Source organism: Pelecanus crispus, chromosome 9, assembly GCF_030463565.1.
Source record: "Pelecanus crispus isolate bPelCri1 chromosome 9, bPelCri1.pri, whole genome shotgun sequence".
NCBI classification, from domain to species: Eukaryota; Metazoa; Chordata; class Aves; order Pelecaniformes; family Pelecanidae; genus Pelecanus; species Pelecanus crispus.
Window position 1 is genome coordinate 13,979,704 of NC_134651.1, and position 14,727 is coordinate 13,994,430.

At 49.4% G+C, this 14,727-nt stretch overlaps 1 protein-coding gene across 1 annotated transcript; it reads right to left on the minus strand.

Moving 5' to 3' along the window:
- Positions 1-1,269: 1,269 nt before the first annotated feature.
- Positions 1,270-11,980, minus strand: CLDN1 (claudin 1). Its single transcript, XM_075716505.1, has 4 exons — positions 11,758-11,980; positions 2,502-2,666; positions 1,933-2,017; positions 1,270-1,466 (listed from the first exon to the last, which is right to left on the minus strand). Exons 1-4 carry the CDS (start codon positions 11,978-11,980, stop codon positions 1,304-1,306), a joined length of 636 nt encoding a protein of 211 aa, XP_075572620.1. The 3' UTR covers positions 1,270-1,303.
- Between the last annotated feature and the right edge of the window lie 2,747 nt (positions 11,981-14,727).

Genomic DNA, 14,727 nt, shown 5'->3' on the forward strand with positions numbered 1-14,727 from the left:
ATGAGCTGCATTTTTTTTTTTAGCTATGACTTAATATGCAAGGATGGATTTTTATCTTTAAAATGCTAGTTTCTTCCTCTTTGGTGAGCTTGGATTAAAAGAAAATGCCATAACCTTTGGGTCAGTTTCCTTGAAATTTGCCTTCATATCATCACTGAAAGTGTTTACAAGAAAAAAGACAGGATCAAATGGCAGCATGTGAGGTATCCTTGGGGAAACATCATGGAGCAACAGTGCATTCAGTTTGGTTTAACACATTTAGCTGCATAGGGCAAACTGAGATTGGTAACTAAGCCCAAATGAGAAAGACCTAAGGAAATAGAAGAGTTTGTTAAAAAGTGGCCTGTAACACACAAGGGGATAAAGCTTCAAGCTCAGTTAGGTACTAGGGTGGGAACATGAGAAACAATCACTGGCAGCGCTCAGTGTCTTAAGGAACAGCAGCAACAGCCCCAGAGACACCCAGTGAAAACAGAAGGCAATCGTCTGTCTTTAGCTCCTCCCTGGCACCAGGGAAACCTGCAGCTGTTTTAGGTGTTTCCTAACCTCTGCAGTTATGATTTTGCAGCCTGTGGCTCAGACACAATCAACTTACAAGATCTTGTCAAAAAGAGTGATGACATACAGTTAAGCCAAGCCATCTTACACTGCATCTTCTGTTGGCCAGCAGCATGTGCACGGACAGTTACAGATTTCAATTTAAGTAACAGCAATTTAATTGTGTCTGACCCTTTGCCATGCCAATCTGCACAGAAAGGAGGGTGCTGAAGATGATGCCAAGATGGCAGCACAAGAGCATTTTAGATCTCTTCAAACATTCCTACATGTGAAGTCTTTCCCTAAAATTATGTTTCCCCTTAAGCTATTGGTTTCATCACTTTGTATATTATATATGTTCCTTTAATTTCTACACACACCACACTGGGCTCTAACTTAATGGGATATGGGACTGAATTGTTACCATCTATTTTTTTTAAAAAAAACTAAAAAAAGCACCAACAGCCATCTAAAAAAACCAGTATCATTTTTCCCTTTTACTCCCAAATACTAAACTTAACCCAAGCTTGGAGGTTTCATCTTTCCAGTGGCAATACCTATGAACCTAGGCTAGCCTTCCTTCATGGGCTGGGAGAGGAAGGAGAAGTTATGTCCAGTAGCAAAGAAGATTACAAAAATATACACATTTTTAGGAGAAGAGGAATGTAGAACCTAGAGTCTGAACTCTGCTCAGGACAGTGGCATTGTAGCATCCTCTCCAAAATGCTTTCACTATCAGTGCTTGTGGTTCCTCTTCTTTGTTTCATTATACATAATCCTTCCCTGTGGAGGGGGCATTTTTTGGATAGCCTCGGGTGGGTGGATATGAAGTTTCTCTCCGTGGACAGGAGCAACAGAGGAAGGCTCCCCCCAGCATGGCCAGAGAAGCAGCTGCCCAGCCAATGAAGAGAGCTGATCCAAACTCAAATCTGGGGGAGAAACAAGGAAGAAAGTGAATACTACAAGTAGTGCCTCTGGATTACAGTGTTAGCATGTCCACACAAAGCAGAAGGGAGCTGAAACTGGGATGGAAGTGGCTTCCTGCAAGACAGCAGTTTAGAGCAGCCTGAGACTCCACTGGCCCTCAAAGCCCAGAGTTTTACACACTCGGTTAGTCCAGTCCATCAGCTTACCCTGCACAGCTGCAGCAGTGCCAAGCTCTGTTCAAACCATGCTTTCAGCATTTAGTGGGGGAAAAAACACAGAAGTCAGTCTTGGCTTTGTTTTAAGAGCCACATGGATGATGAGATGTGGTCCTAATGCTCCTTCTGCACAGCATGAAGCCAACCCAGCTAGCTCAGGAAATTCCCTTCTTTGTTTTGAGCCACTGCTACTCAAAACTAAGCCCTGTGAGCGTCTGTCATGCTATACTAGTTATATCAAATGCGTCAGTACCTGGTGTTGACAGGGGTGAAAGGGTCATAAAAGGCCCGAGCCACTCTGTTGCCATACCATGACGTGGCCACCAGCGCTGCCAAACCTGCACATGAAGGAAACACAATGTCATGCCTTAAGAAAGCCAAAACAAACAAAATCACTGCAAAAATTGTGTGTAGCGGAACCAGCATCCGGAGTGATGCTGAGCTGCTGCTACCCTGGGAAGATTTGAGCTGTTACTTAATGCTGGTTGGGACAGAAATTAAGAAAAGATTTGAGGTCACCCAGTTACATTGCACTAAAAGCAGGACTGCTGACAGCCTTTCACTGAAGCAGGGCATAAAGGTCAAACTCAGCTCTGCTAATAGAGATGGAAGGCATGCAGTCCATATAGAAAGCATAATGCTAGTGCCAAGAGACCTATTTGATGCCTCAGATAGCCAGCAGCTACTGTGCCAAAGGAATTCCCAGCCCAAAATGCTCTTGGAGCAATGACAGCAAGCCCTCCCCATCCTCTCACATCCTATGCAGGATAAATACCATTTAGGAAATGGCACATTTAATAAACACATCTGTATGTTACCAACCGGCAATGATGAAGATCACCCCACCAAAGACAGCCATCCGCATCTTCTTCACCTGGTCATCTTCCATGCACTTCATGCATTTCATGCCAGTCACAGCAACAAATACAGCGATGAGGCCCAGGAGTATTGCAGCCACCATCAAAGCCCGAGTAGCCTGCAGACTGCCTAGAAGACATCAGGATTTGAGTTACCACAAAGAAAACTCAAGATACAAATAGAAATTCAAATTACTGGGCTCAGTAACCATGTGTCAAAATGTTCTACTCCATGTTACACAGGATACAACCAAACAAGACATTCCTTTTTAGCTTTAAGCTCCAAGTGACTGTCATGCATCGGGATCAGAGGACTCTCAGCCTCTTCTAAAATGCATGGCAAACAAGGGCATGCAGCTCTTTGCAGGAAATGACCTGGGAATAGCCCTCAGACATCTTTTGTTCCTTGACATTTGAATCCCAATTGGAAGGGCACATCTGTTTATCAAAAGAAGTATTCAGATTTAGGCTCTATCTTGACAAAGCATTTAGGCACATGTTTTAATATGAATAGCACCATACATATGAATAGTAGCACAGCAGACAGCAAGGCCCCTTTATTGCTCAACACTTCCAAAACCTGTCTCATACAAATACCTCAGTGCTGGTTTAGATATTTGTGTTAAATCCTCAGTTTGAGTCCCAGAGGGTACAAAAATACAAGTGCAACAGAAACAGGATTTTCCCAGCCATGTGAAAAATAGGGGGCTTTTTTCTGCCTAAAATATTTAGCTTATTAGACTCAAAGTTATTCAAATGTTCTAAGAGTCTCCTGTGCTTTTGAAGAATTGGAGCAGAGAGAGATGCCTCCTATAGAATAATTTAGGTTGGAAAAGACTTTTAAGATCATCCAGTCCAACCATTAACCTAACACTACCAAGTCCACCACTAAACCAATTAAGGGTAGAGTAATAATTAATCTCATGTTTCCTGGCTTGGTGGCTGGATTAGTTTTTAATGAAAGTAAAACTAGGAATCATTACGGTTGGAAAGGACCTTTATGATCATCAGTCCAACCATCAACCCAACACCACCACACACCTACTAAACCATGTCCCAAAGTGCCACATCTACACGTTTTTTGAACACCCCCAGGGATGGTGATTCCACCACCTCTCTGGGCAGCCTGTTCCAATGCTTGACCACTCTTTCCGTGGCAAGGGTTGTATTTGCCTGGGTTCTCAGCAGACAGACTCGATGTACTTTATCCAAGATTTGGCTTTATATTAACTCATCTGAAGGCATAGACACACAAACCATATGTACATGAGCTACAGAATTCAGATTTTCTTGGTATCGATGGAGAAAGAAAACACCAATATAAATTAAGTCCTTACTAAAAAACCTCGGGTGACAAAACACCTGAATAGCAGTGAAATAAGAGCCTAAGCTTTATTGCCTGGCAAATCAGGTTTGTTTGAACAGCATGGATTTTAATATACAGTCCTGTTAAGATCTGGGAACAAACAGGGCTGGTTAATCAAAGGAACAAGCTCCCAGGAGCATGCTGTAACCAAGGCAAAAGTGTCCCCTGACACAGAAGGTTACCTAGCAGTGACACAGGTAGAGTTTTAGCAAAGTATCACCAGAATCTGTTCCCAAGTCTGGAGTTCACCCCTCAAAGCACACTGACTGCATTCTGCTAGAGCTCTGCAAAGCACTTCAAGCTTGGACAACTGCAGCTGCAAGATTTAAGCCTACAGAGCACCTGCAAACTCAGTCAGTGCTCAGCACTGGTATGATGAACCCATCAGAGCCTGTGCTACAACAGGCTCTTTGGTTCAACCTGAAACACAGACAGGAGTTCAAATCTGATACTGGCCAGGAGGGTAGCACAGCTGCACATCTATCCTCTGCAGCTTCTTTACTACGCTTTGTCCCATGGCACTGCTTGCGCAGGAAAATTCTTGTGACCCACACCAACAACAGGCTATCAGGCTCCAGTTCTGCTTTAAACCAGAGCTGGACCAGCCACTATATATACAAACCTTATTGTTCTGTAAATAGATTATGAAACCAGTTAAAAACATTACAATAAAAAGGCAATATTCAGAGCAATAGGAAGTAACACTTTCATTAGAGAGTCTTGGCTTCCTTGAGAAAAACCCCACCATCAGCTTGACTAAATGCCATCTCTCACTTCCTTCAAAGGAGAAGGGTGACACACCTCCCCACCGCCCAGGTGTTAATCAAAATACATCTGCTGCATTGAATACAGAAACCCATTTACAGAGCCACTTATCACATTAGCATAAATCACAACAGCAGTATCCAAACACATTTAAGAGATGCATCTCCAAAGTCAGATTACACTCTAAAAATAATTTCTAGCTTACATAAATTATGCTAGCTTTCAGACAGACTTCAGCTGACAGGTTACCACCCAGACAATCAATTCAGCTGACATACATTTAAGGCTAAATTGTACATTACAGCAGCAGCTCTGGAGAGGCCAATGGCTGGACAAAGTTCATCCTTTGCATGAGAAAGGACATTTTCTGCAGAGGTACCAAATCTGTTTCATCAAGTCTACAGTAAGTTGGGCTTAGTCTTGCTGCAGAAGAAATTACTCTATAGGACAGGATTTTGGAAGAGTTCTTTCATGAGGCTGAAAATATGAAAGGTTATCTTAAACAACTAGAAAACTAGTTATAAGGGTGGCAAGAGACCTCCTTTCACCTTCAAGCACAGTACTAAGGGAAAAACAGAGGAAGATGCTTGCAAAAGTTTCTGTGACCTCAAAAGACCCAGTTATGAAACCTGCTGAAATCTCAAGATGTACTGGTATTAACTGGATGCTCACAACGGCGTTGCAGAAGCAGCCGAACAAAAAGCAGCATTGTGAGCATTTTGCAGGGCTGCCCGCTTTCAGTGGCAGACCCTGGAGGAACATCTGGTGTCCTCACCCCCTGCCCCTTATCCATGGCTCCATGGCATAAGAGGACAGAGGCATTTAGGAAACTTGTAGTAGGACAGAACAACAGGTTGGAGCATTTGATGAACAGACTGTCCCTTTATCCCAACAAGCTTTAATGTGACATGACTGTATTGGCCAACCATCCTCCCCTCTGTCTGGCCTGGCTGCCCTGTGCTCATAGCACCTGCTGGGAGACAGCACTTTTGCCTTCCTAACACTTTTGCAATGTGTGCAGTACACTGACTGCAGTTAATCATCATACAACCTGTTAGTTATTACATACACATTAACAACCATGTTGTCAATAGAAGCTGCACATCCAGAGGCTAAGAAAGCTAGTTTAATTTAGTTCTTTTGTTCACATGGGCATTTCCAGGTGCTTTAAAAATCCCAAATGATATAAGTATAATATTGTCTTAACCTGCTAAACAGGACTGGCTACCAACAACAAGCAGAAATACTCTACAGCAATTTAACTTTTTACAACTTCTCTCATATTAGAGGGAAACAGGATTTCCCCCACACTCCTTGCTTCTGCAACTGTCTCACTAACAGGAACAGGCAGTGCAATGCTTGTAGCCTCCCACACCATACACCATGGCTGTTGGAGCCCAGGCAGTCTCACAGCCCTTGGGAGAAGAAAAAAAAAAAGTCCTGCACAAGGCAAGATAAACTGGCCTGGCACCTTGTCCTGGTTTTGGCTGGGATGGAGTTCATTTTCTTCCTAGTAGCTGGTATAGTGCTGCGTTTTGTATTTAGTATGAGAATAATGCTGATAACACACTGATGGTTTAGTTGTTGCTAAGCAGTGCTTACACTAGTCAAGGACTTTTCAGCTCTTCATGCCCTGCCAGTGAGAAGCTGGGAGGGGGCACAGCCAGGACAGCTGACCCCAACTGGCCAAAGGGCTATTCCATACCATATGACATCATGCTCAGTATAGAAACTGGGGGGAGTTGGCTGGGGAGTAGCAACTGCTGCTCAGGAACTGGCTGGGCACCATTTGGCAGGTGGTGAGCAATTGCATTGTGCATCACTTGTTTTGTATATTCTTTTATCATTATTACTATTTTCATTTTTTATCCTATTAAACTGTCTTTATCTCAACCCACAAATTTTACTCACTTCCCGCCCTGATTCTCACCCCTATCCCACTGCAGGGGAGGGGGGAAAGTGAGTGAATAGCTGTGTAGTGTTTAGCTGCCTGCCCGGTTAAACCACAACACACCCAACAGCAGCTGTCAGATGACAACAGTATTTTGTCAATATAAACCACTATGGACTTGGAAGCCAAGCCTTTTTATTGCTTGTCAGTAATGAGATACCTGGCCTGAAAAGCCTATAGCAAGAAAGTAGTGAGTACTGAAGGACAGAGGCTTAAAACTACTGAGGATGGTTAATAACAAATGTGAATTCTGCAAGCCATAAAATACTAAGTCCACAAAAATTACATAGCAGCTCACACCTCTTCCACATCATGAAACCCACTTTTTTAAAACATGCTAACAGACAGATCTGACCTATTGTTAGGGGGTTTGGACACAAACTACATGATGCAGTTCATCTGAAGCCTACATAAGACTTTTTCCCTCCCCCAACTATCATTACCTGACACAAAAGTAATTGGTGGCAACTGCTTAGTTATAAAAAAGCACTTCAGTAGTATATGTTTGCGGTTATTTTTCTGTCATCACATTTCCTTATTTAGTCTGTTTATATCATCTACATTATAGAAAAACTATTGGGCAAGTGCCATGGGATTTTTGTAATGCAAAATTGCTGTAATAGGTCTGTGTGCAGATTATTTTCTGATAGGGATGCTCATTGAATGCCTTGTTTGTATTTAAACTATGGACTTTTTCTTCCCTTCCCATGGGCCTCCATGCAACCAAGTGATGACAGAATACACGTCAAACAGATGCTGTGCAGCTCCCTCTGCAAGGGAAGTTCCCCAGGAGTTATGAGCATCCCTGTAGCATAGGAAGCATGTTACACCATCCACCTCCAAAAGAAGTCAGCAGTCTTCAAAGCCTTCCCATTGGGGTTTCATGAAAACTGAATGCCCTTGAAGGAGCAGGATCTGAGATCCTGCTGTTCTACCCTGCCAGCATATGAAAGTTACTTTTGTGCAGCAGGCAAGGGAATGAAGATCTGAACAAGCAATAACAGCTACAGAGGTAGCCAGCAAGCATCTCTGGACCCAAAAGCCTGCTAAGGGCTTGGAGGCGTTCAACCCCCTTACCAGCCCCTGCAAAGACCCTGCACACCCATCACCATCCGATAGTCCAGTCTGGAGTCCTTCAAAGCACCTCCCCACAAGTCTAGAAGGCTGTACAGAGGAAACTGGGCTGCATGCAGACTCAGACAGGGTCATGTTTCTTGCCAAAATGGGAAGGCTAGCAACTCCTCACTGCATGTCCAGTGGAAAAGAGGTAAGTTCAGTAGGCAACGGTGGCCTTGTACTCTGCCTACCCCAAAGCAAATAAGGTTCAATGCCATCCTGCAGTCACTCAAAGAGCAGAGGAAGCTTGCTGATAAGACAGGCAACACATAGTACCACCATTGCCAGATTCCTGGTCAGAGGAGACCTGGGCAGCCTGTTTTCCCACAAAGCCTGGAAATTCCCTTACCAAGAGATTTAGTAACACATAGTAACACTAGCTACTAAAGCTGCTTAGAAGCTGCTTGTAGAGCAATAAAGCCAGTGTATTGCAACAGACTCCCACCCCCTCTTGCAGACACAACAGGGCACCGCACAGGAACAGCCTCAGTAGCATTCCAAGTAACCCTCTACCTTGTCAAAGCACAGCACAAGTAAGACTGCTTTATCACTCAATCATGATTTTTCATGAGGAAGGAACAGAGATTGAGAAACATGGGAGCAAATTAACCCTTAACCCACATGAAAGCACAGATACCAGCAGGTTCTACCTGCTTACTCCAGATGTAAAGATAGAGAGCGCTGACCAACTATTTGGAAACATTTGTCCCTCCTGCTATAGCTTCATCCCCCCTGCTATAGCTTCGTCCCTCTCTGGGCCACCCTCCCAACTCCCCCACCATCACAACAGAGCAGCAGTAACCTGAGCATGAACCCTTCCTTCACCCCACCCATCCTCTTCCCCAGCTCCTGGAACAGGCTCAGCCAGGGTGGTAAAGATGTAGGAGGGAAGATTTCACATTTCAGTGATGCTGTTTGACCCACAGGGCATCCACACCCTTGTTTATTTTCTGGGCTAGGGCACAAAGGCTCATTGTGGATGTACTAGGTTTGGTGATGAAGTGGTAGATGAGTTTCAGCTTGTCTCAAGCACAGAACCTCTCCCAGCAAAACCAAACATGGTGATGAGTATCTTCAGCTACAACAGCCTAGACAGGACCCAAAACAACCTCTGCTCTGAACAGGAGAGTGTGGTTAGGTGGGGCTGAAAGCTTCCAGAGACAGGTACCAGGAGCCTTTCTCCCTCCAGTCTGAGACCTCAGGAGCACAAAGCTGAGCTAAGCTCCATGGACGATGCTGGAGGGCTACAAGAACAATGCTGAGGCTGTGCAACAAAGCCTTGTTGCAAGGGTGGCTTTTGTTGCCTCTATGTCTGCATGTGGCCACGCACTGCTTTTCACGTAAGCCAGCAAAACGCAGCCTTTCTATTGCCTGAATAGGAGCACTGACATAAGCCCTCAGCTGAACGCAGCTGCGGGAGAAGCGCCAGCACGGGTGCACACCAGCAGTGTGGCCACACAGGAAGCTGGATGCCCCTCAGTTGGCCAACAGTGCTCAGCAGCTTGTGCCAACCCCATCTCTGACATGCAGCATCAGTCCAAGCAGCCAAACACTGACGATCTAGAGGAATGGCAATAGCTACCAGGTACCCAAAAGCTTGCTGGCAAAGCTTTCCAGCAGTCTCACAACCATGAATTACTGCAGGTGTGAACAGACTCAGTCCTTTCTACAGGGACAAAGTAATTGCAGATCTGAGCCTCTCCCATCTGTGCATGAGGCAATGACGTGTGGCTCAGAGCATTCAGGGCACATGAAGATCTGGCAGGAAAGCACAGGCAGGCAGGAGTTTTTCTGCCCACATAGCTGTACCACCTTCACCATGACAAGCGAACACAGTAAGGGAGCTCTTACTGCACAGCTGCATCTGTCCCAGGGTGCACCTGTCCCAGGGTGCAGCTGTTGAATTGGGTATAAACAGGGGTTTTTTCACACCTCCACCCAAAACAGCACTGCTGGTGCCTCCCCAAGACTATGTGGCTCTAAGACCTTGAAGGGAGACCAGGCAGGGAAAACCAGATTAGGCATATGTCCCTAGGCATGATCTACTTTCAAGCAGGAAGGTGCAACCTAGGCAAGTTGGGGTACCAAAATAACAAGCAGTCCTTTAGCCAGCCCTCACTGGCTTTTCCAACGAGGAAAACATCCCCTGCGATTTCCATATTTCTTGGGCTTCCTGGGAATTTTCAGGCAAGCATACCCTGCAGGGCCAGGGGCTATGCAGGAGCACAAAAGGCCACCAATAGCTCAGCCTCGGTCCCTGGCACCTCACACCTCCCTCCCCTGTAGCCCGGGAAGAGAAGAGCCCTTTTTGTTCACAGGACAAAGGTGAGGGGAGCAGCTGGTTTTTTCAGCACTCAGCCATGAACGGGGCAGGTCTGGAGGTCCTGGGGCAGGTTTTTAGCCTGTTCAAGCCAGGCTCCGCATCTGATTCTGCAGGCAGGTCTCATTTACAGCACAATGGGCTGCAGCCACACAGCCCCCAAGGCAAGTTTACCTTTCGCAACCCATCCAGGGGGTGGCTGGAGATTCCTCAGCCCTGCTGGCATCTTCGCCCCCCACCCCCAGTGCGAGATAAGAGGCTTGAAGCTGAGCTCGTACATAATTACTATTCAAACCGCCCCGGACTGTGTGCTTAGCCCAGCCCTGATTATCCACAGCCTTGCACCCTCTTAGTGCTAAGTGGGTGCACATCACTCTTGAAGGGAGTAATTTGCACCTCTACCAGCTGCAGGGCCCACGGGTGTTGGGGGCAAGGGAGCAGGAGTGATTGATGTAGGCTAGCAATGAAGGTGGGGCCCGGGCTTCACTGCGTGACACACAGGAAGGGTTGGTGGCAATCGAACTTGGGGATACTCCCAATGGTCCCCGGTTTATGTGAAATTGCCTGCCCATTCCTTTGGGAAAGAGGTGACAAAGGTGGTAATTATTGTATTAATTAGGGAGGGATGAAGGTGTTCCAGGACACTCACTACTGGACTCGGGATATTGAGAAAGGATTTTTTTTTTTTTTAACCCCCTTGGGTGTCAGTGTAAGTTATATGCTCCAGCGCTCTAGAAACAGCTCTCACTGGGGCTCCAGCTCGGCGTGCCCACCCCCAGCGACACCCCAGCAAGCCAGGCTGCAGTTCTTGCAGGCATGAGATGGCTCCGCCGTCCCAGGACAAGGTAACAAACCTAGATATTACCTTGATGTACCGGTCTGCCTACAAACTACAGGCAGTGCTACCTGGGCTAGAGTCCAGCTCACCTGCCAGCCCTTTGCTTAAAAGCCCCACGGGAGTAGCAGCGACTTTCCCGGAGAACAAAAGACCAAAACAGTCAAACGCAAAAAGAAAAGGATCCGTGCTCGAAAAAACCACTTCAGCACCGCTGATGAACTTTGCTTCCTGCCGAGCCGTGCCCAAAGACAGTCCCCGTCTGAACTTCTACAGCCAAAAGCTCTTGTTCGCAATCACGGCGCTTTCCCGAACACACGTGGAGGATCAGACCCTTCCCCTCCCGAGACGGTTTTTTTTGGGGGGACGGGCAGGGGGCTGCGGGACGGCTCCGGCTCCCTCCCCGGTACTGCCCCGCCGAACCCCCGCCCCGGGAGGCAGCACCGCCGCGGGAAGCGCTTCAGCGGGCACCGCAGAGCCCCGGCGGCCAGTCACTGGGGGAGCCACCCCAGCCCCGGCGGGGAGAGCCACCGGGGGAACCCCAAGAGACCCGCATCTGAACCCCGACGGGACGGCGGGTGACCTCGAGCGCTGCACCCCCAGCCCCGAAGGGGCAGAGACGTCGAGGCACCGGCACCCCCCGCGGCACAGGCACTGGGGGAGACAGGACCGGCACCCCCAGTCGCTGCACTGCAGCCCGAGCCCCGCCACAACCGGCACCAGCGTGGGGGTCACGACCATACGGGAGCGGTACCCTCAGCCCCAACCGGGGAGGCATTGGGGCGGAGGGGATGACCCCGACGGGACGGGCACCCCCAGCCCCAACAGACGGGCACCCCAACACCCGCACCCCCCAGCCCCGACTTACTCTCCAGCTTGAGCAGCGAGTCGTACACCTTGCACTGGATCTGCCCCGTGCTCTGCATGGCGCACGACATCCACAGCCCCTCGTAGAGCGCCTGGGCCGTGACGATGTTGTCCCCCGCGTAGGATGCCATCTTCCACTGGGGCATGGCGGTGCTGATGATGATGCCGATCCAGCCCAGGAAGGCCAGCACGAAGCCCAGGAGCTGCAGTCCCCCGCTGGCCATGTCTGCGCGGAGCCGGCCCGGGGCGGGGGTGGGGTGGGGTGCGAAGGGTCGCGAGGCAGCGCCGCCGGCCCCGCACTGCCGCCCGCGCGCTGGCCCGCGCGCCTTTTAAAGCCGCCCGAAGGGCGCCCCCTGGCGGCCGCGCCCCCGCCCCGCCCCGCGGGGTTTTCCGAGGTGGGACGCGGCCCCCCGCAGCCCCCCGCAGCCCCCCCCTTCCTCCGCCGCGAAGCCGCGGGAGCCGCCCTGGCTGCTGCCGCTTCATACCCCCACCTTCCTCTCTGGGGCGCAGCGTCGGGGGGCACGCCGACACCCCGGGGGTGAGGGGGGCAGCAAAATGCCCCCCCCCCCCAGCGAGGAGTGACCCCCTCCTTCAGGGCTTCGCCCAGACCCACAGCCCCTGGGGCCCACGCTCCCCCTCACTCCCTCTGGAGAAGCGGCTGGTGGGACTGGCCTTCCTGTCCCCCCCCGGGGCGCGTCAGGGGATGCTTTGGCACCCTTGGAGGTTTCGGCACCTCCAAAGGGTGCTCTGGCTGTGCTCGTGGGTCTCCCGCTTTCTAGAGCTGGGGGTCCTGAGGTCATGACCCCATCTCGCTGCCTGCTGCTGTCCTTTGCCACCCGGAGCTATACACTTCCCTTTTCGGCGAAGAGGCCCTGCCTGAGCCAGCGCGCCGGGGGGCAAAGGTGGCGATGGGGCTGTGCCCGCGCCGCTGGTGCCCCTGTGACCCCCGTCCCCCACCCCCCCGCCACCACGGCACGGCGCGGCCAGGGGGGCATTTCCCACCCGGCAGACTCAGTGCCCGCATCCCCCGGCACGCTGCACACGCTGCAGAGGGAGCAATAGAGAAGTCATGGAAATTATCAGTACTATGATTTTAAAGGGCTTTCAAAGAGGCAGCTGAGCAAACACTCATCATCCATGCACAAATGCTGCCAGGACCCTAAATCCAAAGTTTTGAATCTAATAAGGACGATGTGCTGTACATCTTTGCACTACTGGGTCTCTCTGAAAGGAGAAATTTCGATTTTTGAATGCTTTAGTGGTTTACTGAGGTTTATTGAACAAGGGGATTAGAGACCAGGAAGGAGTGTCCTCTTTCTTGGGCGTGTATTTGCCCAGTTACTATAGTTTCCCTTTCTGCTATGTGAATATTTGAATATTGACAGATGCGGACTCAGAATAGGCAGAGTGAGGAAATATTGTCTCCTTCAGAGGGCCCGGGGAGCACACGGCATGGCCCGGGTGGTGCTGCCCGCCCTCACCACGGGCTGGATGGAGGGGACGTTCAGCCTGGACCTGCTGTAATCCCAGGCTCTGGGATAAACAGGTGATAATTACTGATAAAGGTCCTGCTGGAGGTAGGGATAGGGTTGTATTGTTTTGACACCGTGGTTTGCTGCGTTCTGATGATTTAGGAGATTTTGCTGGAGCTGCTTCCTGAGATTTGCGAACGGACAAACAGACTCGTGATTACCTGACCAGTCCTGCGCAATGCCAGGGGGGTCAAAGGGGAGAAAAGCAACCGCAATCTCGCCACACCGGGCAGAGACAAAGCCAGGCTGGTTTGCTCTGAAAACACTTGCAGCTGTCGGTCCCCAACGTCCGGGCAGCAGTGCTGGTGTGACGAAATCCATCCTAGTTACCTGGTAGCAAACTTTTCCAGTCATGTCCTTTTTCACTTGCAAAGGAATTAGGGGGCTGTGAATCTGCAGCTGAAGAAATGGTGTTTCCCTGGGTCTTTGTGGGCTCTGGTTTTATAGCTTTGGAAGTGAAGAGGAAAGCAGCAAAATTTTCTTTGGTAATGCAGAGATAACAAAGTAGATGCATCTCTCTGCGTATTCATCAAGAACTCTTCTACAGGGATTAGAGAAACCAGGGTGGTGCTGGCTGTTGGAGCTGGTCCCTGGGAGGAACAATTCCTTGCCCGATGAAGAGGCAGGGCAGAAACCCACACGAACCTGAGGAGAGCAGGGTTAGGAGTGTCTGGATTTGATCACTGATGTCTGGGTAGTCATATCAGTCTGATAATGTCCGTCTGCAAAGGAATGTGCACTGTTCCCAGGTGCTTCAGAGCGCTGAACTGACTAACCTCTCTCCTGACCCTCCTGCCAACTCCCAGATAGACCAGGCAGCTCCTTGCTGATTCCTGCAGTGTGAGGTCAGCTCTGGACAGGGATACAAGTTCCGAAGATGCTTTAGCAGATTTAGATCCTTTTGCTACAGGCTCCAAGCAGCCGAGAGGGGCAACAGAGATGTTTTGTGTGGGAAGGACTTGGGCTTTCTACTGAACCTTCTAGGAAAGTACAGGGTGGAGTCCTGGGTGGCAACGATCCGACTGCACTTGCACTGGGAGGGACATCAAGAGTGGTCTTGAGGAGATGCATGTAGCAGGCATGCAGGCATGTGTTGTATGTTGTAGCACTCTGATCAGGCTGCTGGCTCTTGGAAGGAGTGCAAACTATGCACACCTCGTACTTGGGAAAAGCTGGGCTTAGGGTGTGTTCCTGAGGAGCTGTGCAGCCATCCCATTGCTCCTCTGTCCCTGATGGGTGCTGCACTGGGCAGTGTTACTGGGTGAATGCATGACAGAGTGGCCTTGGGTCAAACAAAGCCAATGAAAGGCAATACTGATACACCCATGTGCTCTTGGACCTCCCATAGTCCACGCAGGCTGCAGCACAGGCTCTTCCCTGTGCCTTTGTGTACACTTTCTAGGCACAAGTTCTGTGCCTGCATCTTGCTTTGTGGAAGT

Excerpts from the sequence above, each read along its gene's own strand:
- CLDN1 (XM_075716505.1), bottom strand. The coding sequence starts at position 11,980 with ATGGCCAGCGGGGGACTGCAGCTCCTGGGCTTCGTGCTGGCCTTCCTG. Across the intron at positions 2,018-2,501 it reads GGTGATCTTCATCATTGCCG|GTTTGGCAGCGCTGGTGGCC; the intron begins GTTGGTAACATA and ends CTTCATGTGCAG. Across the intron at positions 1,467-1,932 it reads TTCACCCCTGTCAACACCAG|ATTTGAGTTTGGATCAGCTC; the intron begins GTACTGACGCAT and ends TTTCTCCCCCAG.